This window comes from Medicago sativa, chromosome 1 (assembly GCF_051527215.1).
Source record: "Medicago sativa cultivar Bolivia chromosome 1, Bolivia_mono, whole genome shotgun sequence".
NCBI classification, from domain to species: Eukaryota; Viridiplantae; Streptophyta; class Magnoliopsida; order Fabales; family Fabaceae; genus Medicago; species Medicago sativa.
Window position 1 is genome coordinate 3,344,481 of NC_140749.1, and position 24,745 is coordinate 3,369,225.

The following is a 24,745-nucleotide window of genomic DNA, read 5'->3' on the forward strand; positions in this document are numbered from 1 at the left end:
TATATTATGTAATGTCCATACCAATCGAGTTAAATTTATGGGAAAACAATCTTAGAAATTTTAGTATGAACTATCTTGACAAATGGTCCACCATGGACTAGTACTTCAATTTTTTTTTTTTAAATTCTATAGATGGTAAACGTCGTCTCTTGATATTAGATGTTAGTGGTGCTTTTCAATTTTTACAATTAAAAAAGTGATGTAATTGATATCAATTTGATTAAAACAACAACAAATAAATATGTAGTTTATATTGAACTGACATCAATCAAGTCATTGTCTTAGTTGTAAATGTGAGAAAAAATACATTGATATCTTTAAAGATAAACAACTAATTTGCATTTGCAGCAGTTTGATCTATTATTAGAAGATACTAATAATCATTTTGGCCTTTAACATGATTAAGGGTTTGACTTTCATATTTCATACACAGGTGTATCCAAAGTCATGGACTGCACAGTACATGCCATTGGATAATGTGGGAATGTGGAATGTGAGGTCTGAGAATTGGGCAAGACAGTATTTGGGCCACCAATTTTATCTTAGAGTGTATTCACCTGCAAATTCATTGAGAGATGAGTACCCTATTACAAGCAATGCACTTCAGTGTGGCAAGGCAGTGAGTCACCACAATTAGTAATTGGTAGCAATGTTGCAGGTATCCGCGTAAGTAAGGGACGGGCACATGTACCATATTTATCCAATGGAATAAAAACGAATATCATTTCAATCATTAAATTTTTAAGATGCTGTCTTTTTAGATGTATCAAAATCACTAAATTTGCTTTTTTTTTTTTATGGAACTGATATCAATTCTTCTCTACTACCTCTTGAGCTTGAAACGTGATTTGCATTTGCAGGAGACTTGTTACCGACAGACACTCTTGAGCCTGAATCATTATTTGAATTTGCAGGGGACTTGTTACCGACAGATAGTACCTTGTGTCTACTGCTTGATCCAGTCTTGTTGATTTTATTCTCTTTAGGTTTCACTGAAACCTCACTTGAGATTCAGGGATTGTCATATTGCTTCTCAGGGAAGCTTGTTGAGACAACGTGAAATCCTGCAGAACAATCTTGGTTTGTTCTCAACAGGTCAGATGCATTTTTCTCGGGCTCAACAGCATGCACTTTGAAGTTCTCAGACATCACTGAATTAACAATATTGCCACGGGAGTCGTTGACAGTTTCTAATTGATCCGAATCAGATATAGGTAAGTTAGGAGTCGGAGTATTGTCTTCAATACCAGATCGATCTTGTTTCTAGGATTAACTAACCCATCTACTAAATCTTTGGCGCCATGCTCAATTTCCAAAGTCTCTGATCTGTCGGGTGAGCCAAGAGTTGAAAAAACAGATACATCATAGTCGAGCAAACCACTCGGCTCTTCAAATTTTAATTGAGAAGCAATAAATGAGGGATTGCTTAACTTCCTTGATCCATATGGAATTTTCTTTTTTTTTTTGGTCTCTAGTTGGTCTGAGGCAAATGCTTTCGTTGATTGTTTGTAGTTCACCATTAATTTCTTGATTCGGAGGAGATTTAGGTTCCTGTCCGACAATTGCATTTGATTCCATTATTTCATTTTGGGAAGAATCAATTTCAGTAGAGGCTACTTTAGAATCATATATAACCATCTTTTCGAGAGGAGCCTCTTCCAAGTTATCTATTATAAGAGAATATGAAGAGGAGCTTGCTTCAAAGTAGAAGTCTTCTCTTCATCCTCAAATGGTAGAGGTGAATCGGCTAACTGAAGAATAACTTGAGATGAGATATCTATTTCCAATTGAGATTCATGGGTGCTATCTTTGGTTTCATCCGAATGTTCTGCTGTACAAATTGGCTTTGTATTCTCTGCAGAATCTTTTGCTGAAACAGACATCCACTCTCCAGCCATTGCCAAGCAGAATCGTCTTTTGGTGTTGAATATCGAGTATGAATGAACAAATGGATGATGTTAAACAGGATAGACAAAACAATATGTTGACTGTACCTGACGAGCAAACTTGGTACCAACAAGCTTTTCCATAGAAGTGTGCTTCACACTTTATTTGGCCGCGTGATGCTCATTATCCTAAACCACAGTAAAAATAAACCGACACATTTAGAGTATGGTTTTTATCTGACAGTAATGCAAATTTAATAGCAGACCTCTTCAACGAAAACATTAATGAAATCTTAGGCAAGACTCAAAACCATAATTATAAAAAGAAAAAGTAATGCAGCTAGGTGCAATCCAAGGTGCAAGTGATTGTTGTGAATTCCCAATTTTTAGAAAAAAACATGAAAAATAAACAAAAAACTCAAATCATTGATTGGTTCTATTGAACACAAATGGTCAAGACTCTCATCAAAATCATTGATTGGTTCTATTGAACACAAATGGTCAAGACTCTCATCAACTAACTATGGTATTATCATTATCAAATTATACATTATACATCAAGAGCATCACGAATTTCATCATTATCAAATTATACATTATACATCAAGAGCATCACGAATTTCAGCTCAGCAATGTTGTCGCAATTGTCGCAAGCATGAAAAATTAGTAAGCTACTACTAAGCAATCAACCATTGTGGGAGGGATAATTTGAAGAGTTATTTTGAAGAGTTATTTACGTATTTGTATTTATTTGTTAGATCAGTTATTTCACACGTTTGTTTGGGTTTGAACGGAGGACCTCTATAAACACTTAATTATGTCATATTCTAACCCATGTGGGACTCGAGAGATGCAAGATAGTGTATCTTGTAAAATAGTTTCTTAAATGATTTCTTTGATTTGTACATTATGCCATACTATTTGACCAAATTAGTCACTCACATATATAGAGGAATTAAATACATTCAGCAAGTTATACAAGGATTAAATACACCCAGGAAGTATGATCCAACAAATAACATCGTTCCATCTACTCCTAGAACCTTTTTAATATAAAAGGAATAACACATTTTTCTCTACTATCTTAAAATCCATGACCGCAGGCTCAAGTTCTTATGGCTTTCTTACCAAATAACACATTCCCCTCTACTGTCTTAAGAACCATATATGTTTTATTCAAATTATCATTATTATCTACTAGATAGAAAAGAATAAGAACACAACATACAACATAGAAGTAATTTATCGCCCATGACATTTTATCAAAATAGAGAACTACTCCTTAAGAAATAAATTTACATACAAAAGGTAATCATTTGGCTGCATCAGAATGTTACATATTATATATCTAAAGATAATTTGAAGAGTACTATAAATTGGTTAATCAATCATGTGAAGACTCATGACCATCTTGTGAAATAACTTTTCCATTTCTGCTGACATGAACTGGGTAATGCATAAAGTTTCCTCTATTTGAAGATTTTCCTCATACACAAATATGCTCCAACCCTCCAAGTCACTTTATTTTTAATCTCAACCTCCTTAGCCCAATTTACTACAAATTCGTTTCATGTATCAAACCTTTGTGTGGTTGTAAATGAAGCAATGATGTCTAAATGTTACAAAATAAAGAGGAAGAGGAGATTACTTGTGATGCAAGTAAGCTCACAAATGAGGAAGGAGAAGTTACTTGAGGATCAAGTAACTTGAATATGACAGCTGGACTTTCTGTTATGGTAGTTAGATGAGTAGCATTAGTATATGATTAGTGTATGATAACTACAATAGACTCTCATTAGTCTATAAATAAGTGTATACACTTTGTATCAATTGATTGATTCATCAATAAAGATTTTCACTTTCATTTCATTTTCTCTCTCTCGAGTTTCTTGTTATGGTATCAGGAGCCTTCTCTTTGGGGAAGGTGGTTACGATTCAATTACGCACCGTTTCCGCCATGGATGCGCGTTTCTGAAGTTTTTTTTTCAAGCTTCTTTCCTTTTTCTTCTTTCTTCTCGTTGAAGATCCTTTCTTTTTCGTATCTCTTTTCTCATCTTTGTGTTGATTCCTGAATCGTTCAGATTTTGATTTTCTTTCAATCAATCATGGTTCGAAATCAAGATCCAACACAAGATTATTCTTCACCTTACTATGTTCATCCCAGTGATGGACCTCATTCAGTTGCAATCAAGCCTCAATTGAACACGTCCAATTATCAAGCTTGGGCGCGTGCTATGCGCAGAGGTCTTGGTGGCAAGAACAAGTATCAGTTTGTAGATGGAACAATTCCTCCTCCTACTGATAATGATTTGAATTTCTCTGCATGGGAACGTTGCAACAATCTTATCCACTCATGGATCATGAACTCTGTTTCTAATAGTATTGCACAGAGCATTGTGTATATTGATAACGTTTCTGACGTTTGGAATGAGTTGAAAGAACGTTTTAGCAAAGCTGATCGCATTCGTGTTTGGAAGCTCAAATCTGAGATCAACAATCTCAAACAAGGTACTGGTTCTGTCAATGACTATTACACTGAATTGAAATCTCTTTGGGAAGAGTATGATAGTCATAGACCTACACCTTCATGTGTTTGCCCTATGAGATGTGTGTGTGCTTCCATGCGAAATGTTAAAGAATTTAGGCATGAGGATCAAGTGATTCAGTTTTTGAGTGGCCTTAATGAAGTTTTTTCCATTGTTCGTACTCAAATTCTGCTTATGGATCCATTACCTCCTCTCAGCAAAGTTTACTCTTTAGTGGCTCAAGAAGAAAGTCATGAAGGTATTAATGCTATTGATGATAGTAAAGTCTTGATTAATGCTGTTGAAACCAAGAAACCTTATGGTAAAGGCAAGGGATCCATTTCTCAGGGAGGGAAAAGTGGTAGACAATGTAGCTTTTGTGGTAAATCAGGTCACACTATTGAGACCTGTTACAGAAAGCATGGCTATCCTCCCAACTATGGTAATGGTAGATTCAACTCTAATGCAAATTCTGTGCAATCTGAAGATCCTGATGAAAGTTGTAAAGGATCTACTGAGACTGCTTCTGGTTCATTGCCTGCATTTACTAAAGAACAGTATGACAGCATTCTTGCCTTAATTCAATCCTCTAAGGTTGCATCTCCTCAGTCTTTGGTAAACCAGGTCAGCACTTCAGCTTCAATTTGTCATACACCAGTTGAAGCATCTACTTCAGGTAATGCTTATTGTTCCCTACCTGTTGCACATTGCCTGGCCTGTGTTAAATCTAACTCCTGGATATTAGATTCAGGAGCAAGTGATCATATCTGCTCTTCTTTGAACTGGTTTACTACATATTATAACATTGAGCCTACCAATGTTAAACTTCCTAATAATACTATTGTTGTCACTAATATAGCAGGCACCATCAGTCTCACACCTCATTTAGTTTTACATAGAGTTCTATATCTCAAAGATTTTTCTTTTAATTTGATTTCAGTGTCCAAACTATGTTCCAGTTCAAATTGCACTTTACATTTCTTTGACAAATATTGTGAATTGCAGGATATGACTTCTCAAAGGAAGATTGGTTTGGCTGATCTATGTGAAGGATTGTACAAACTAAACCTTGAAGCTAGCATGTCAAGAGTCATGTCTGTTTCAGTTGCTGATCCCAATATCATTCCTTCTTCAGCTCTTTGGCACTATAGGCTAGGGCATTTATCTCATTCTAGATTAGCTATTATGAATAAGCAGTTTCCTTTCCTGCAAACTGATCCCAACTTAGTGTGTGAAACTTGTCATTTTGCTAAGCAAAAGAAACTTCCCTTTTGTATCAGTACCAAAAGAGCAATCAATAAAATGGATATTTTGCATTTTGACATTTGGGGTCCTCTTTCTATTAAATCCATTCATGGTCATAGTTATTTTCTTACTGTTGTGGATGATTATAGTAGATTTGTATGGATCATTTTATTGAAATCAAAATCAGAAGTTCAATTACAAGTTCAAAACTTTATACTTTTTGCAGAAAATCAATTTGATTGCAAGGTTAAAACTGTCAGAAGTGACAATGGTCCTGAGTTTGATTTACAACAATTTTATGCTTCAAAAGGAATTTTACATCAAAAATCTTGTGTTGAAACTCCCCAACAAAATGGGAGGGTTGAGAGAAAACACCAGCACATATTGAATGTTGGAAGAGCTCTCCTTTTTCAATCAAAACTTCCTAAAAAATTTTGGTCTTATGCTCTTGTGCATGCCACTTACATCATAAATAGAGTTTCTTCATCCATTTTAAAGGATAAATCTCCTTATCAACTTCTTTTTGATCAAAACCCTGATTTTGATAGTTTTAAAGTTTTTGGTTCATTGTGTTTTGCTTCTACTCTTTGTTCTCACAGAACTAAGCTTGCTTCTAGAGCAAGAAAGAGTGTTTTTCTTGGATATAAGACTGGCGTCAAGGGTTTTGTTCTCTTTGACTTACAGTCTAAGCAACTTTTCATTTCCAGAAATGTCGTTTTTTATGAGTATGTTTTGCCTTATAAAACTGCTTCTGATCCTATTTCTGCTTCTGATGCTACTTCTGCTTCTGATCCTATTTCCGCTTCTGATCGTACTTCTGCTTCTGATCCTACTTCCGCTTCTGATCCTACTTCTGCTTCTGATCCTTCTTCTGCTTTCGATAGTTTTCCTGCGTCTGTCCCACGTGTAGCGTATCATAATCAGGATTCTTTCTCTGATTCTCTTCCCATTCCTCCTATCAATCATAATGATTCTTCCTCTCCTATTATAAACCCTCCTATACCTAATTTACCTGATTCTATAGATGACGTTGAACCTGTTCTTAGAAGGTCTGAAAGAGTCAAAAATGTCCCTGTTAAGCTTCAAGACTATGTTTGTAACTCTTTCACAGATCAACCATCTTCATCTTCTTCAGGTAGTTTATATCCTTTGTCCAATTTTACTTCTTCTCATTTTCTTTCTCCTTCACAATCACATTTTACTTTTTCTGTTACTTCCCACACTGAGCCCAAATCATTTGAAGAGGCTATGCAATCTGAGTACTGGGTTGAGGCAATGAATGCTGAGATCCTGGCTTTAGTAAAGAATGGTACATGGACATTAGTTGATTCTCCTCCCAAAGTCAAACCTATAGGGAACAAATGGGTGTTCAAAATCAAGTATCATTCTGATGGCACTATTGAAAGGTACAAAGCCAAATTGGTTGCTAAAGGGTATAGTCAAATTGAAGGTCTTGACTATTTTGAAACCTTTTCACCAGTAGCAAAGATCAGCACTGTTAGAATGCTTCTTGCTTTGGCCTCCATCAATGATTGGTTCTTGCACCAGCTTGATGTGAACAATGCTTTTCTTCATGGTGACCTCCATGAAGATGTGTATATGCAGATCCCACAGGGTGTTCATACTTCCAAACCAAATCAAGTCTGCAAGTTAAATAAATCTCTTTATGGTTTGAAGCAGGCCAGCAGGTCCTGGTATGAAAAGTTAACCTTGTTTCTCACTCAGCAAGGATATACTCAAGCTTCTGCAGATCACACTCTTTTTGTGAATGATTCTAATGATTCATTCACTGCCCTGCTCATTTATGTTGATGATATCATCTTAACTGGAAATTCTTTGCCAGAAATCACTAGAGTCAAGCATTTACTTGATGCATCTTTCAAAATCAAGGATTTAGGTCAACTGAAATACTTTCTTGGTCTTGAGGTCGCTTATTCCAAAACTGGTATTTCTGTTTCTCAGAGGAAATATTGTTTAGACTTGCTCAATGATTCTGGTTTATTAGGTTCTAAACCTGTTTCCACACCTATGGATCCTTCTATCAAGCTGCACCATGATGGGGGGCAACCCTATGAAGATATCTACTCATATAGAAGGCTTGTAGGCAGATTAATATACTTGACAAACACAAGACCAGACATTTGTTTTGTGGTTCAACAACTTAGTCAATTTCTGTCTGCACCAACCAAAACTCATTACAATGCAGCATGTAGGGTGATTAGATACTTGAAGAATTCACCAGGCAAAGGTTTATTTTTTCCTAAGTCATCACACATACAGCTTTTAGGCTTCACAGATGCAGACTGGGCAGGATGTGTTGACACAAGAAGATCCATAACAGGCTTATGCTTCTTCCTTGGTTCTTCTCTTATATCATGGCGCACCAAAAAGCAAAGCACAGTGTCTAGATCTTCAAGTGAAGCTGAATACAGAGCACTTTCAGCTGCAGCTTGTGAAATGCAGTGGCTGATTTACCTTCTCAAGGATTTAAGGATTCACAACACTAAGCTTCCTGTATTGTATTGTGATAACAGAAGTGCTTTACATATTGCAGCCAATCCAGTGTTTCATGAAAGAACTAAACATCTGGAGATAGATTGTCACTTTGTAAGAGAGAAGGTACAAAATGGAACTATGAAGCTTCTCCCAGTTTCAAGTGCTGAACAAGCAGCAGACTTCTTCACCAAACCACTGCATCCTAAGCCTTTCATTACTCTATTGTCCAAGCTTGGCATGGTAGATATATACCAAGCTCCAGCTTGTGGGAGGCTGTTACAAAATAAAGAGGAAGAGGAGATTACTTGTGATGCAAGTAAGCTCACAAATGAGGAAGGAGAAGTTACTTGAGGATCAAGTAACTTGAATATGACAGCTGGACTTTCTGTTATGGTAGTTAGATGAGTAGCATTAGTATATGATTAGTGTATGATAACTACAATAGACTCTCATTAGTCTATAAATAAGTGTATACACTTTGTATCAATTGATTGATTCATCAATAAAGATTTTCACTTTCATTTCATTTTCTCTCTCTCTCGAGTTTCTTGTTACTAAACATATTAATCTTATCTACATCTATTCAAAATAAAATGACAAAAAATAAGATTTTTTTCAAAAAATATACAAAGCTTAGGGGCTGTTTGGTTTGCGGAAATAAATATATACATGGTTTTCAAACCCAAGAGTAGACTCGTATGATTTTAGAACGAGTGGAATCACACATATAATCATTTTTGTGGTAGACTCGCATATACTCGTGAGTTTATGACGAGTTTTTGAGGTTTTTTGAAAAAACAATTTAAAAAAAAAACAAAAAAGCTCAAACTAAACAAAATTTGAAAGGAAAAAAAATTAATCCTCTTTTCTTTTTTGATCTCACTCTCAATTTAGAAACAAAACTCTCACTTTCTCACCGAATATAGAATAATTCAGGTCATATTCACCTTCGTCGACAACCTTGTCATGTTTTGTAACAAAATATTGTGGAAATTGGTGTTGTCAATAGTAATGGTTGAGACAATATTGAAATAGGTGGAGGTTAAAATAATCAAGTTAGGTTACGGTTAATTATGAATAACGTGTTTTTATTAGAGGTTGAGTTTAAAGATGATCAAGATATTTGTGAAGATGATGGTGATGATGACAATGGTGGTGACTTTGATGATGAACAAGATTTCACATGAACTTTGTATGTTTGAAGACATTAACATGTTTTATGATTTTTTGATATATATAGAAGTTAATTAGGAAGGAACGAGGACCTTATCCACTTACTTTTCTACTTTGTTTGCTCTAATATGAGTTTTTTTTGTTAAAAAATTTGTTATGAGTTTGGGGTTTTAATTTTTATGTTAATTGGTGTACTGTCTATAGACCTTTTTCGAGTCTATGTAGACTCCCGAGTCTGACAACCTTGAATATATATATATATATATATCACCCACATCATTGTTATTAATTTTTTGTCAAGTAGCATATTTGTTAGAAATTCACGTTTAAAGGTGAACAAGTTGGGAATTCAAGGTTGTAACTTTGGCCCTTGTCAACCTACCTATGTTCACGGGGACACCAACATCATTCATATTATTCACTTAAAAAACATCAATTTTTTTTTTTGTAAAAGAAGAGGGCAAAACCCATGAAAAGAAGAACTAAGTTATTAAACAAACATTCAGAGGAGGCATGCAAGCGCCATAAATATCATCAAACATGAGACCTTGAAGTTCTCTTCGAGGAGTCTCAATAACATATATAATTAATCTATTGAGTTCGACGATAAACTAAAACTAATTAGCTAATATGTCAATATATTTTTTTCACGATTGATTTGAACCCGTTTGCCATACAAACATTCACCCATGTAATCATAGATCTTAGGTTTAAATTCAATTATGTGATTTCAACAATGTTAAATGTTGTGATAGAGAGTTTTTCTCCATATTATAGTCTTATGCGATTTAAAAGATTAATCTTCAGAGTTGCGCGTAGATATATATGATTAAATAAAAAGTACTTCCTCCGTCCCTTAATAGATGACCTAGTTGATTTCGACACATTTACTAATGCATATGTTTTATTTTTGATATCTTCAATTCTCTACTAAAAAAAATTATGAAAATTTAATATTTTAAAAATATTCGTCGAGACGAATCCAACAACATCTTATAAGATATTATTTATCTTTGTGAATTAGTAGAAAAATATGGTCAATATGTATATTGTCAAACAGGTCATCTACTGAGGGATAGAGGGAGAAAGTATAATAATGATATTTTGAGTGGTTGTTGACTTGTTGTAGTGGACAGTGGTGAAAGATGGGTAAGTACTACACACACATGACGTGGTAGACACATGCAAAGCGTTTTATGTCTTTGTCCCTCATAAAGACACAACCATAACAGTTCAGAAGCTCAAAATACAAATAATCTTCTCTCTGAAACCTCATCACCACTCTCCTCCATCATTTTCACCAACTTTTGTTCCGAAATAGTACCTTCCTTGTGCTCATAGCTGTTTCTTCATCAAGGGTGAGTTTGTTTCTTCTTTAAATCCTTCACTTAAATGTGATAACCCCCCAATTTATATATTGAAAATCACTAATGTTATTTTTCCATGTTCTTTTAATCTCTGCTAACTTTTATCTGCAGTCTCCATAGTCAGGTAAAAGCTTGATTAAGCAGCTTCAATGGAAGGATGTGATGAGGAAGGACTATGTTGTTTACCACCTGTCATATTATTCGACTTGACCGTGATTTCTTTGATTAATTTGGTGAGGTCAACCAACTTTGTTTATTACAACTCTAATTTGATTAAACTAATTTCAAAAGGAATCTCAACAAAAAAAAAAATGGAAATAAAACCACTTAATTTTCATAGTGATAATTTTGTCTTTTAGAAAAAATTGCAAACCCTTTTTAGTGGTGAAAGGTGGAATAGGAAATGCATAATTCCACTGCTTTTCTACGGTTTACTCCATTTATCTTAATATCACCTATTTATTGGAAAATAAAGAAGTAGTAAAAGTGAATAGAAAATTAGTAGAAAATAACTTAGGAAATTACTGAACCGAACTGCAATAGCTCTACCTGAACCGAACCAAGCCGACTGATTTTGTGGTTCATTATGAACTTAACTCATTTTTTACCGATTTAAAATTTTGTATGATTACTAGGTTTAATTATAGCACTTATTACCACAAGTCTCTTATTTAACACAGGTGACAACTCTTTTTTCCCTTCAATCCCTGGAATTTGATCAACACTCATGTTGAAGAATACTCTCATGGAGGAGAGAAATTCACTTGAAGATCCAGAAATGAGTGTAATGTATGTAGCAAATGCCAACAAGATGATCATAGTTGTTGAAGTATAGTATGTTTTTTGATGTTTGTACGTTGTTCATGTTTTGGAGAGTGTTTGGTGCTCGTTTTTGTCGTATAGAGATTAAGAGCCTTAGGTAGTACACTTTGGTAACATGAAGTGTAGTTTGGATAGTTTTTGGAGTATTAGATTGTGTAGTTTTTGAAAAGTTAAATGACCGTTCTTGTACTACCGGTAATATCAACTATTGTGAATAGTTTACTTAATTACTATTGGAAGTTAAATAAAGTAAGTTTAAAAAAATTTAAAAGTAAATATTCTAAACCGTGATAGTTTTTAGAGTTCAATAAATACACATTTTGAGAAAATTGATGTTATTGCTTGTTGTTTTATTATCGTATGAAAAGTTGGGACTTGGGACCCTTTTGGTTTAAAGTTATTTTCGAAAGTCTGATAAACCAGAAACAGTTGCAACGCTTATGGCATGATACAAATAATTGATTTTGCAATTGGTTGCTACAAAGGCATCAACACATGTACCTTTTGCTTAATCAATTCATATTTGGTTCTACTAAGTTTAGGTATTGAAGGTTCAAGTTTGGTTATTTTTAATAAAATTTTGTGATTTGTTTAAAGTGAAAATAAGTTCATAAACATAAAGTGGTACGAATGCTTGGATTTTATTAAGGGTTAATTATGTTTTTGGTCCCTACAAAATTGCGACTTTGTAAGTTTAGTCCTTACTTAATTTTAATAGCATTTTTAATCCCTACAAAAAATTTCTGCACTCAATATTAGTCCTTACTCAATCCAAATTTGTTTAATTTATGCTTAAACTCTTAAGTTTTTCAACAATTTTTTACAGGCGTGTTAAGAACGTTATTAAAAGGTCCTCCGAAAAAAATATCGCAAAAATTTGATTTCTACGTCCATATTTTTGTTACTTATATCTTAAACTTTTGTCGTTTTAAAAAATTCATATTTAATTTATTTCATGTTAAAAAATTATAGATTTTAGTAAATGAACCTTTCATAGTGTTCTAAACTTGTATAAAAAGAATCGTTAAAAAATTTAAGAGTTTAAGGATAATTAAACAAAATTTATTTTAGCAGGGACTAAAATTATAAGTAAATTTTTTTTGTAGGGATTAAAAATGCTATTAAAATTAAGTAAGGACTAAACTTAGAAGGTCGCAATTTTGTAGGGACCAAAAACATAATTAACCCTTTTATTAATGATATGTGGAGGCAATCAATTTTGGAGCTTAATCATGTACCATTCACGAAACAAAAACCATAGATGCTTTGATTGTTAGCCTTCGCCAACAACTGTTCATCGTCAAACGGATTCGGATGCTCGGCAGCAAGTTATCTGCTGCAACTTCTACCGCAAATACATCAATCGTTGGATTAATCCAATGGGTTGGATTTATAGCATAAAAACGGATTAAAAATCACTTAGTCATTAAACATGTTTAAGTTCATTCGGATACTCAAATTAGCATTAGCTTAACATAGATGCTTGATTGTTTGCATTATTGAGTCATGGTTGTGCACTTGTATTCAGCACCTCATATCGACCCTTTATACATTTGGGACCTTGTTTACCTTTATTGATCTTCGGCTTTCAATTTTCGTGCATCTTGTAGCAAAAGTTCTGGATACATATATTAAGATATTATTTCTACATGAATAATTTTTTGATTCAATTTTTTTATGAGAATTTTTTTCATTAAATTTACATATGAATAACATATTGACAAAAATAAAATTTATTTGCTCTATGAATGAATCAAGTATATGAAATCAAATTTATCATATTATGTAATCATCAAACTAAATAATTAAATGTATCATTTAAAAAAAAAACTAAGTAATCAAATGACGATCTTTCTATATAAAAAAGTAATAATGAAATGATGATTAAACAAATAAAAAGAAAAGATTGAGTAAAATGTTTTACCTATAACTAAAAGAAACGAAATGAGAGTGACGTGAACGTGTAGAATTTGAATGAGTTTTTTTTTTTTTTTTTGGTTGATAAGGGTGCGGAGAATGTCTTAAATACATGAAAGATGAAACAAAAATAGATTCGAAATCAGATTACAATAATTATAATCATCCAAACCTAATTGAGGGTGCCCCGATAAAATTAAGGACTATGTTTTACTTACAAGAAAATCCTAAATTGTGGTTATCTTTAAAGGTTTGTGGATTTTAGTTATTTTTGTGCATAAAAATATAATTATTTTCACTTTAGTTATTTGGAGGGGCTGATCAGGATTTAGAGCAATTTAGGTTATTTTTTTTAATTAAAAAAAATACAAAAATAATGTGTTAAACACACCAACCAACACAAATGTTAACTTCTCCTCTCTCACACAATTTGTCTGAGACAACTAGAACTCCAACATCACAACTACCACCTTCACCTAGATATATGCAATTTGTCTTCTCCAATATTTTTAAGGAATATGCATGCAATGCATGACACAGGTGAAGTGCATGACTTATCTACAAAGCGTGGTAACTTATGACCTAAATATATACATGAAAAAACTCACTAATCCAACCCACCGCCTGACTAAATCGTCAACCGATCAACTGAATCTCTAGTTTCGATTCGATTAGCATTTTCGGACGGTCACTAACCGAAAATATCATTTGTCCACCCCCTACTTTCACATGGGGTGTTCTTCTTCATGAAGAAGGGTGAGTCTATTAATTCTTTAATGTTCTTTTTTTTTTTTTTTGGTAGTGTAAAGATTCTTTTTGGTAGTGAATTCTTTAATTTTCTTTGTTCATGCTTCAAAGTTATATAAAAAACCCTAATATTTATTTAAACTCTAATCTTCAACTTCATTCAAAATAAGAAAATAAGTTCTCCCTGTGTTAAATTTTGTTTGTTATGTTGGTTAATTTTGTTGTGACCACTTATTTGGATTCATTGTTACTTTTTGGCTTGTTCTTGTTAACTTTGGGTTGGGATTCTCTCAGTTTCTCAAAGTAAATGTAAGTGTCCACATTTGATATAGAAATAGATATGTACATCTTTCTATAATGACTAATTAAAAAAATCAATAAAAAAAACTAGTAAGAGAGTAATTATTGTTACCACATTTGTCTTGTCTTGTTGCTTACACTAATAACAGCCTCTTGTTGTCTCCAATCAACCTATGTTGGAATATTAATATCAATCGCGTTAAAGGATGCTCATATTCTTTAACATCCTTTAACATGAATGATGTTCATATTTCAACATCTTTTAATTGGAGAAAACATAGAGCCGTCATTAAGCAACATGACACATGTGACAACTATAATGATTTTCTTGCTTATTTTTTATTGATTTTTGGAATAGTCATTTTAGATCATGAAATTTCCATGGAAAAAATAATTATCATAGTTAAGAACATCCCAAACATGTAACAAACTTTTATATGACAACACAACCGTCAAGTACTAATTTGTAAGACTGTGCATGGTGAACTAAATGATGTTGGCCAAATCAATGTTATGTTACATCCAGTCCCAGAGGATCATTCAGGAATGCAGACTTTACATCTAGTTGATGCATCATCTAGCCTTTGTATGTTGTTACGGTCACAACTATTCTAATTGTTTCAAGCTTTGCAACTGGTGCATATACTTCATTGAAATCAGTACAAGGTTTTTGTAGGAAACCTCTTGCTATCAACATTGCTTTATACGTAGCAAATTCACCATTTAAGTCTTGGTATAACTTGTAGAGTGATAACCTATGAGGAGTATAAGCAAAGTGTTGACATATGTCTGAAGCAAAGTGATCCAAATATTATATGACCATTTCTTTCTTTTTTGAAGTTTAAAGATGACCATTTCATTTTTCAGCTAGGACGGCATATAAGTGGTACGTGTGTTTTAATGCAATGCCATGTACAAATTTAATATAAATAGGCCTTAATACAATACCAATATTCATCAACCAATACTACATTTCCTGTGTCCTCGTGAGCTTAGCTCAGTTGGTATGGACAACGCATAATATATGCAAGGTCCGGGGTTCGAACCCTGGCCACCACCAAAAAATACTACATTTCCTGTCTCAAAAATCTACTAGACCTTTCAAGTTTCAAAGTTCTTATCAAGTTTCAAAGTTCTTATCAAATGGCTAATCTCTCAGTCTTGCTGCCTGTTTTAGCTCTTTCACTTTCAGTTCTCTTTGCAGCTGATGCTAGTACTCTTCAAGATTTTTGCGTGACAATTTTAGGGAATTCAGTATGCAAGGATCCTAAACTTGTTAAGGCAAATGACTTCTTTTTTAGTGGCCTTCACATAGCAGGCAACACCACAAATCCTGCTGGGTCTAGAGTAACTCCAGTCTTTGCAGCTCAGCTACCAGGATTGAACACACTAGGGATCTCAATGGCTCGTGTCGATATAGCACCATGGGGGATTAATCCTCCTCACTCACATCCTCGTGCCACCGAAATATTCACTGTTCTTGAAGGCACTTTAGAAGTTGGATTCATCGCTTCAAACCCGGAAAATCGCCACTTTAGAAAAATTCTACAAAAGGGAGATGTGTCTGTGTTTCCTATAGGACTCATTCACTATCAAAGAAATATAGGAAATGGTAATCTTGTTGCCATTGCAGCTCTTAGTAGCCAGAATCCAGGAGCTATCACTATTGGTAATGCAATGTTTAGGGCTACACCTGAGATAGCTAGTGAAGTTCTTGTTAAGGCTTTTCAATTGGACAAGACTGCCGTCAATTACTTGCAGTCTAAGTTTTAGAATATTGGGTGTGACTTTGATATTTTTGTTTCTTTTTATGTTTCATTTGTTGGTCTTCCTTGTTTCCGAAGGTATTTTAATACCATTCATTTGATTCTTTCCTAAAACTGTGAGCATTTAATGTTTCTTTTTGTTTTATCATGTGATATTGATTAAAAAGGATTTGAAGCATTTCCCTTATTTTTGTAGTTATTCCATCTCCAAAGTACTGATCTTTACTTTACTCATTAAAAAAAACCATTTTTTTCATAAATAAACTTCTGTACATATATATTGTAAAACATATATTTTCCATAAACTTCCATATATTGTTGCGGAAGATATGCATATTGCCACCATAAACAAAAAAAATTGACTGACTTCCTCTTTACTCATCACAAAATCGCGCCGATATCAAAATACAAATATTCACCTTATTAAAATCAGACAGCATCTTTAACAAACATTTTTAACACACACAAAGTGATATCACAAGCAGAATTAGCCTGAAACTTACACAAATGGTACCAAAATGACTGTGACACAAACAATAACAGTGAGAAGAACAATAATGTACATATATAAGCCTCTCACATAGACACACACCCACTTTCTAGTTCTAGTTTTTCTATAATATATGTCTGTCACAACCAAACTCAAGAAACTCAAGCAATAAATTTTGGGGTCAGAGAGTGGAGGCAAAGAATACAACTGTTATCAAAAGAACTACAAACCGCCGATGTGAGCACATTTATACTGTCACGTCGATTCACCTCTGCCATTTTCTCTCTGCAATAAACATAAATCAAGTGGTGAGTGAAACAAACACAGCTTAATTAATAAACTTTTTTTAGTCCCTATAAAACATATTGCTGGTTTTGGTTCATAATAGATAGGAAGAGTTATTATTGGTCTTTACTATCTTGATTTTAGAACCTATAGTATTTGTTCCATATGGAATTGGTCTTTATAAAATGTGGACCATAATGATTTTTAATCACAGGAAAATGACATGAATTTAATATTTTAGGGACCAATTCCATAAAGATCAAAACTAGAACCAAACAATGAGGTACAAAAACAATTTTTCTATACGGACTAAAACAAAACACAACGCATGTATATCACAGGGATCAAAAAGTTATTGAATTCTGCTCTTTACCCAGCACATTTTGCTCGCACCCAGCTGAAATTCCAAAAATACCCTGGCGTTAGTTAACTAACGCAAGTGTAAATTTTTGTGCTACTGAAATTACCTAAATACCCCTGCGTGAGTTAACTCACGCAGGTGTTATACCTCGCTAGTTTAGTTTTAAGAGGCGATGAATATTTAGAAGTAATTGGTGTTTTGTGTCGTAAACTGGAGCCGATAAACCTATTGGAAAGCTGAAGGCACTTGGGATAAAAGCACTCGTTTTCTATGGCGGCAAAGCTCCCAAAGGAATTAAAACCAATTGGATCATATGCATGAGTATCGTTTCACCAAACCAATTTTATTTTACTTTTTGCGACAACAGAGGTCAATTTGCTCTTCTCCCATACTAATCGTAAATCAATATCAGCCCAACAAATGAAAGATTAAACAAAAAGATTGAATGAAATCGGAAGGAGAGAGAGGGAAGAAGATAACCAAACTCATGTTCTTTTTCAGCGTGACTTAAGTCACGCTGCGTGAGTTAAGTCATGCTGGGGTAAAAGGGTCATTTCAGTTGGGCGCGAGTGTTTTGTGCTGGGTAAAGAGCAGTACTCAAAGTTATTTAGGCCTATTTATGGTAAGGTAAAAAGACAAAATATTAAGTGTCTATCGAACGCAGAATATCGTGTGCAAAGTAAGCCTCCAACTTTAATTACATTAAAATGGAATTATCAGTCATGTCTAAGAACACATCCCCAACCCCAGACGACACACGCCTAACCATATTAACAATTCCAACATTTCTTTTCTTACCATGTATGTAGAACTTATATTATATTAGGAACAGAAAATAAACCCTAAACTAAGCTGAAAATGACAATTTCAAAGATAAAAAATTCTTAAGTAATCATTCATAGAGTCAAAAGAAATATCGTCTAAAGCTCTGTCACATGAATAAGTATGTCATTATATTCTTTGGTTATAAATAAGGTTAGAAGCATAATTCGATAAAAATATAAAGTTGATCCTCGAAAGGTATTTATCATAACAAATTAGTCCTTAAATGTCACATTTTTGCCATAAAATCTGTCTATATAATGACATTATGTTAGTCCTTGACGAAAGAAAAATGGCATTGCTTTTATATAAGGATCAATTTTTTGGTATATAATCGGGGGACCAATGTGATGTCACATATCATAAGACTATTCTAAAACTAAGAAAATGTTAGGTATGGTAAAGTTTAAAAAACCAAAGTAGCAAGTAATCTTTAGAAAGGAATGTTGTAGAAATTTACCAGATGAACCATTGCCCTTTGTGCCCTGCAGAGCTGGAGATAATGACTGTTCGACACGCGGAGAACCCTGCTTACCAGTTGCACCAGGTAAGGAATGTCTCTTCTTGATATTAATGTCAGTGTCATGCACATCTGGACTTGATCTTGGAGAGGAATTTGCATTTATCTTGGCCTTGGCAGATTGTGTAGCTTGCATGAAACGGGGAAGAGTATTATTGCTACTACTATTATCTTTGGTAGGTTCTTGATCAGTGGGTTCAGGTTTTATTGAGCCAAATGAATTGCGTCTCTTTCCATTCAGCTGATCCTTAGGCAATTGTTCTCTACTACCTCTTGAGCCTGAATCATGATTTGCATTCGCAGGAGACTTGGTACCGACAGACACTCTTGAGCCTGAATCTTGATTTGAATTAGCAGGAGACTTGTTACCAGCAGACAGTACCCTGCGTCTACTGCTTGATCCAGTCTTGTTGATTTTATTCTCTTTATGTTTCACCGAAACCTGACTTGAAGGTGTTCCTTGAGATTCAGGAATTGTCATATAGCTTCCCGGTGAAGCTTGTTGAGAATACGTGAAATCCTGCAGAACAGTCTCAGTTTGTTCTCTAAACAAGTCAGATGCAATTTTCTCAGGCTCAACAGCATGCTCTTTGGAGTTCTCAGGCATCACTGAATCAACAACATTGCCACGGGAGCCATTAACAGTTTCTAATTGATCCGAATCAGAGATAGGTAAATTAGAAGTCGGAGTATTTGCTTCAACACCATGATCAATCTTGTTTTCAGGATTAACTATCCCTTCTACTAAATCTTTGGCATCGTGCTCGATTTCCAAAGTCTCTGATCTGTCAGGTGAATCAAGAGTTGAAGAAATAGATAGTACGGTACCACTTTCAGGATCAGCATTTCTGGAAGGATAGGGCATAGAATTCTCAGATGAAATGAACTCTTTTGATATATATGCACTATCTGCTTGTGACTCAACCGATACATCCTGGTCGAGCAAACCACTCGGCCTACCCGAATTTGAATTTGAACTCAGCTCTTCAAATTTTGATTGAGCAGCAATAAATGAGGGATTGCTTAACTTCCTTGATCCAAATGTAATTTTCTTTCCCTCGGTCTCTAGTTGGTCTGAGGCAAATGCTTTCGTTGATTGTTTGTACTGTTCATCACTTTCTTGATTCTGAGGAGAATTAGGCTCATGTCCGACACTTGCATTTGATTCCATTATTTCATTTTGGAAAGAATCAATTTCAGTGGAGGTTACTTTAGAATCATATGTAACCGTCTTTTCGGGAGGAGCCTCTTCCAAGTTATCATTTATTAGAGAAGATGAAGAGAGGCTTGCTTGAAAGTGTGAGTTGGTATCATAGTAAGTGGCAGTCTTCTCTTCATCCTCGGATGGTAGAGGTGAATCGGCTAACTGAAGAATAACTTGAGATGGAATATCTGTTTCCGATTGAGATGCATGAGTGCTATCTTTGGTTTCGTCCGACTGTTCGGTCGTACAAATTGGCTTTTTATCTTCTGCAGAATCTTTTGCCGAAACAAACATCCATCTCTCCAACCATTTCCAAGCAGAATCACCTTTAGAAGGATCACATTTGACATGGATAGGTTTGTTTTTTGGTGTTGATTCCAACAGCTTCAATGGAAGGAAACAACAGAAGATTTAGTATGAATGAACAAACGGATGACGTTAAACAGGCAAAACAAACAATATGTTAATTGTACCTGAGAAGCAAACTTATTGCTGAGAAGCTTTTCCACAGAAGTGTGCTTCACATTTGATTCAGCAGTGTAATGCTCATTATCCTAAACCACAGTAAAAAAATAAAACGACACACTTAGAGCAAGGCTTGCAGCACATATCATCTGATAGTAACGTAAATGTAATAACATATCTCTTCAATGAAACCACAACTATTAAACGAATAAAATTTTGGTATCATGAAATTAGTAACTACGAAGTAAATTCAAATAGATATACCGTAGTTTTTGAGTCATCATTTTTTCCATCTGAATGTGACTTCTGAGCATGTCGTGCTCGTACAAGGAGCTGCATTTTGGCAATAGCTTGAACACATCGCAATGTTCCAACAGCATGCCTTCTAACCAAGTGCCCACGAACAGCAGCTTGCAACTTCACTACATTCTTACTCTTTAGAAGTGCTCTCCGAGCCTAAAAAGAAACACGAACAAAAGATTTATAAAAGGAAAATGAGCGTTTTCTCCTTACAAGATTTTGATTCATAAAACCTCAGAAAAGAAACATACCAAATATCCTCTAATTGAAGCCTGGATGATTATCACAGCAGATTCTGGTGGATTGACATCCACCTTACTCTCAGTTTCGGTGACAATTGTTTCTGGTATCTCTGAGCAAACATCGGAGGATAACTGTGGCTTCTCATTAGAGAAATCTGTCGTACAAATCTTCTCAACAACATTAGGCTCAGCTGAGGATTGAAAAAAAACTAATACTTGGATATTCTGAAGTCTCCTTATTTGCTGAAGATGTGGTCTCTGTTGTTATCACAGTATTGCTAAGCACACGATGCCTTGCAGATCTCTTCCGAAAACTCCAACCGCGTTTATCATTAGAATCCTTGACCTGGAACATCATTAAAGAAAAATCAATTGTGAGAACAAACTTGAATGCATAAATATATATTTCCTGAATCACGATCAAAATTTCACTTATTCAATAAAACTTACTACAGTACAATGTGCAACTATCTCATTTTACTTATACGATGCACAAACTTTATCTAGATGTTTATAACTAAGTTTTATGCACAAAACTTGATCTCGTGGATCTAGGCTCGGCATGGTTCAAATAACTAAGTTCATATCAACTAAGCACAAAAAACGGCCGTAAATTGTACAACTTACATCAAAAGTCACAGCCCATTGGCATAAAGATGTATATAATTCACACTCATGAATTTAATTTACTTCAATTATTATGTGAAAAATACTAATTAATTCACAATAATCAGATTTTCTAGCATCGTGAAATACTAGTGATTATCAAAATAAACAAGAAAAATTAGTAAAGAAGTAAAATCAAGCAAGGAAAATGATTTTCAGAGAGCATCATCAACTACATGATATTCATTACTAATCTTGAGATCAAAGATCACAAAAAAAAAAAAAAAGGAAATTCAAAAAAAAAAAAAACATGAATTTTCCTATTCAATGTTATCCAAACAGCACCTTAAAACTATTCAATTATGAACGAAATCTTGAATATAAATCCAAAAATAGAAAGAAAATAAAACATTAAACAGCAAATTAATTAAGTAATTAATGAATGCAAGAAACGTGATAATAAGAAAAGAAACGAAGTTGGTTGCATGAAACATCCTCGGATCAAACAAAAACACACACATAAAACTGAAAAATTGTGAAAAACACTAAACCTCGGAATTATCTAAGAGAGAGATTCACCTCAGAAACAACATGGTGATCTTCTTTGTCACCACCACCACCGCATGTGATTAACCTTAAACAAGAAGTAGATTTCACCATAGCTATGTTTTTTGTTCACACTTCTCTTTCTTATGTGCGAACAAAACAAAAACAAGAACAAGAACACTGTGTTGTGTTGTGTTGTGTGAGTAAGTAACCGTAATACTGTGATGTTGTTATTGTTGGAAAATGTGAGAAAGGGTAAGTAAGTTTAAAAACCACGGACCTTAAAATGCTCCTTCAATTTAGCTTACTATCTTTGCTTTCAAGTCCGTCTACTCTTCCTTATGTATTTTTTTTCAAAATTCAAACTTATTTTATCTATACATTTTTTTAATGAGAATTGCTTTTCTGACAATGAAAGTTTTCTATTGACACAAGTAAAATACTAAAATGCCTCCAGCGGTAGTTAACTATCGTTAAGAACCCGGCGGTAGTTAATTACCGTTGAGGACTCAGCGGTAGTTAACTACCGCTCAATTCATTTTATGTCACTTCCTCTGTCTTCTTTTCTTCTTCTCCATCTTTGTTGCTTTTCATTTTATGTCACTTTCTCTGTCTTCTTTTCTTCTTCCATCCAATTCTACATCAGAAGCAATTTTTGGGCTTGGGCCAATCTTCTCCATTTTTTTAGATTATTGCTCTCCACCCAGCAAGTTTTGCTCGCACCCTGCAAGCCTACCAAAAATACTCTTGCGCAAGTTAACTTGCGCAAGTGTTAATTGTTACGCAAGTTAACTAACGCTGCGTGAGTTAACATGCGTAGCGTTAGTTAACTCACGCTGTGTGCTTTCTTAAACAAGGCAGAGCACCTCATTTCCTCATTTCTCATCTAAAATCTCAAAAAATCCCAAAAATCTCTCTCAAATCACCCAACTCCAAAATTCCTTCAAGTTCAAATCAAACAACACTCCAATAACAAGTAAGTTCTCATGATCAAACACCATTGACCTTTTATGTTTGCATGTTAGATTTTTTCTCTTAAATTAGAAATTTTTTAGATTTATAGTTTGTTTAAATTTTGGTGTTTTTGGAAGGAAATCATACAATGTTAGGATGTAAATGACTTGTGTTGCTTAAAATGTTTAGATGTTTGCATGTTTATGTTGATTTTGTATAGAAATTTTTTTAGAATTAGGGTTTGTTTAAATTTTGATTTTTTTTGCAAAATATGATACAATGTTACATGCAAATGAGTAATATACATGCAAATGAGTAATATTGCTTAATTATTTAGATGTTTGCATGTTTATGTTGTAGTTATCATTTTTAGGGTTTATGTATAATATGCACACCAAGTGTTTGATTAAATGTTTGAATGAGTTTTTCATTGATTATTTTTAACTTCTATGTGTGTAGATTTGAAGCAATGGCCGGGTGGATCGACATTCATGCAAAATTCAACGGCGGAGAAACTCAGAGGTTGAAGGTTCGGTGCCTTGATGTAGCGTTAAGAGGTCTCAAGGATCAACTGAATGAATTCTACCAAGGAGACAACTCCAGAGACACAAGGAGGGTGCAAAATATTCTGTATAAACGTCCAAAGCTCGACGAGGGGAGCATATCATTCACTTGGGTGGAGTTAAAGAACGACGAACACGTGACGGGCATGTTTTGGGAGCACACCAAGTTCCAGTGGATCGATATGCGGGTGACGTTGCTGAGATCAACTGAAGATATCATCAACAACTTGATTCCGCCAGAAGATCGTCATTAGTTAGGGTAAGGTGCATTCAAACTACAACATTTGTCTCACCTCTGAAATGGGGTGATTCAAACTTGCCAAACGGCGAGGACTCAAGCATTTCGCTCCGCGTTCATGTTTTTCCTTTGAAAAGATTAAATTTTTGTTAGGCTTGCTTAGATGATGGTATTAAGTGTCAAGGAATGGACCTCATTTCGTTGGCACTTGAATACCATCATCTAAATCAAGCCTGACAAAAATTTATTCTTTTCAAAGGAAAGCATGAATGCGGAGCGAAATGCTTGAGTCCTGTTGTTTGGCAAGTTTGAATTTACCCCATTTCAGAGGTAAGACAATTGTTGTAGTTGGAATGCACATTCCAACTACAACAATTGTCTTCTTTTGGATGGGGTCATTCAAACTAGTTAAATGGCAGGACACCGGCATTCGTCCGGGAGTGTTTTTGTTCCATTCTAAATGTTAATTTCTGGTTGGCTTCGTTTAAATGATGGTATCGAAGTGTCAAGGTCTGGACCTCATTCCGTTGGCTCTTAGATACTATCATTTAAAACCAAGACCAACTAGAATTTAACATTTGGAATGGAACAAAAGGACTTCTGGACGAATGTTGGAGTCCTGCTGTTTAGCTAGTTTGAATTGACCCCATTCAAAGGTAAGATAATTGTTGTAGTTGGAAGGTACATTTCCGAATGTAATGTAATGATAGTTGACGTACATGTCTTTTACGTAATGTAATGTAATGTAATGATACCACAATGTAATGTAACGTAGATGAAATTACATCTAAATAAAATTGTCTAAGAATTAATGTTGTGTACTTATCGAATTTATTTATTCAAAACGCCAATGCAAATATTTATTTGAATTCACGCTGTCGCAATATTTATTTGAATTCACGTTG

The 24,745-nt window shown here is 34.4% G+C and overlaps 1 protein-coding gene, 1 long non-coding RNA gene and 2 pseudogenes across 5 annotated transcripts; 2 read left to right on the forward strand and 2 right to left on the reverse strand.

Annotated features, from left to right (window-relative positions):
* Nucleotides 1–514: 514 nt before the first annotated feature.
* On the reverse strand, nucleotides 515–2,169 carry LOC146951781 (uncharacterized; annotated as a pseudogene).
* An 8,336-nt stretch (nucleotides 2,170–10,505) lies between these two features.
* On the forward strand, nucleotides 10,506–11,689 carry LOC146951782 (uncharacterized). The gene is made up of 3 exons (XR_015032498.1): nucleotides 10,506–10,683; nucleotides 10,804–10,925; nucleotides 11,373–11,689. It is a non-coding gene; the product is annotated as an uncharacterized LOC146951782 (long non-coding RNA).
* Nucleotides 11,690–13,518: 1,829 nt separating this feature from the next.
* LOC146951783 (putative germin-like protein 2-2) lies at nucleotides 13,519–16,283 on the forward strand. 3 transcript variants are annotated; one of them, XM_085755738.1, is made up of 2 exons: nucleotides 13,519–14,187; nucleotides 15,683–16,283. In XM_085755738.1, exons 1-2 carry the CDS (start codon nucleotides 14,178–14,180, stop codon nucleotides 16,249–16,251), a joined length of 579 nt encoding a protein of 192 aa, XP_085611864.1. In that variant the 5' UTR covers nucleotides 13,519–14,177; the 3' UTR covers nucleotides 16,252–16,283. The 3 variants fall into 3 exon arrangements, with proteins under 3 accessions (XP_085611864.1, XP_085611848.1, XP_085611856.1); XM_085755722.1 differs by having other exon boundaries at nucleotides 13,520–14,187; nucleotides 15,005–16,283; XM_085755730.1 differs by having other exon boundaries at nucleotides 13,520–14,187; nucleotides 15,319–16,283.
* A 361-nt stretch (nucleotides 16,284–16,644) lies between these two features.
* Nucleotides 16,645–22,323, reverse strand: LOC146951784 (protein IQ-DOMAIN 32-like; annotated as a pseudogene). Its single transcript, XR_015032500.1, has 6 exons — nucleotides 22,119–22,323; nucleotides 20,943–21,279; nucleotides 20,656–20,847; nucleotides 20,400–20,480; nucleotides 18,663–20,310; nucleotides 16,645–17,019 (listed from the first exon to the last, which is right to left on the reverse strand). The product of XR_015032500.1 is annotated as a protein IQ-DOMAIN 32-like (transcript).
* Between the last annotated feature and the right edge of the window lie 2,422 nt (nucleotides 22,324–24,745).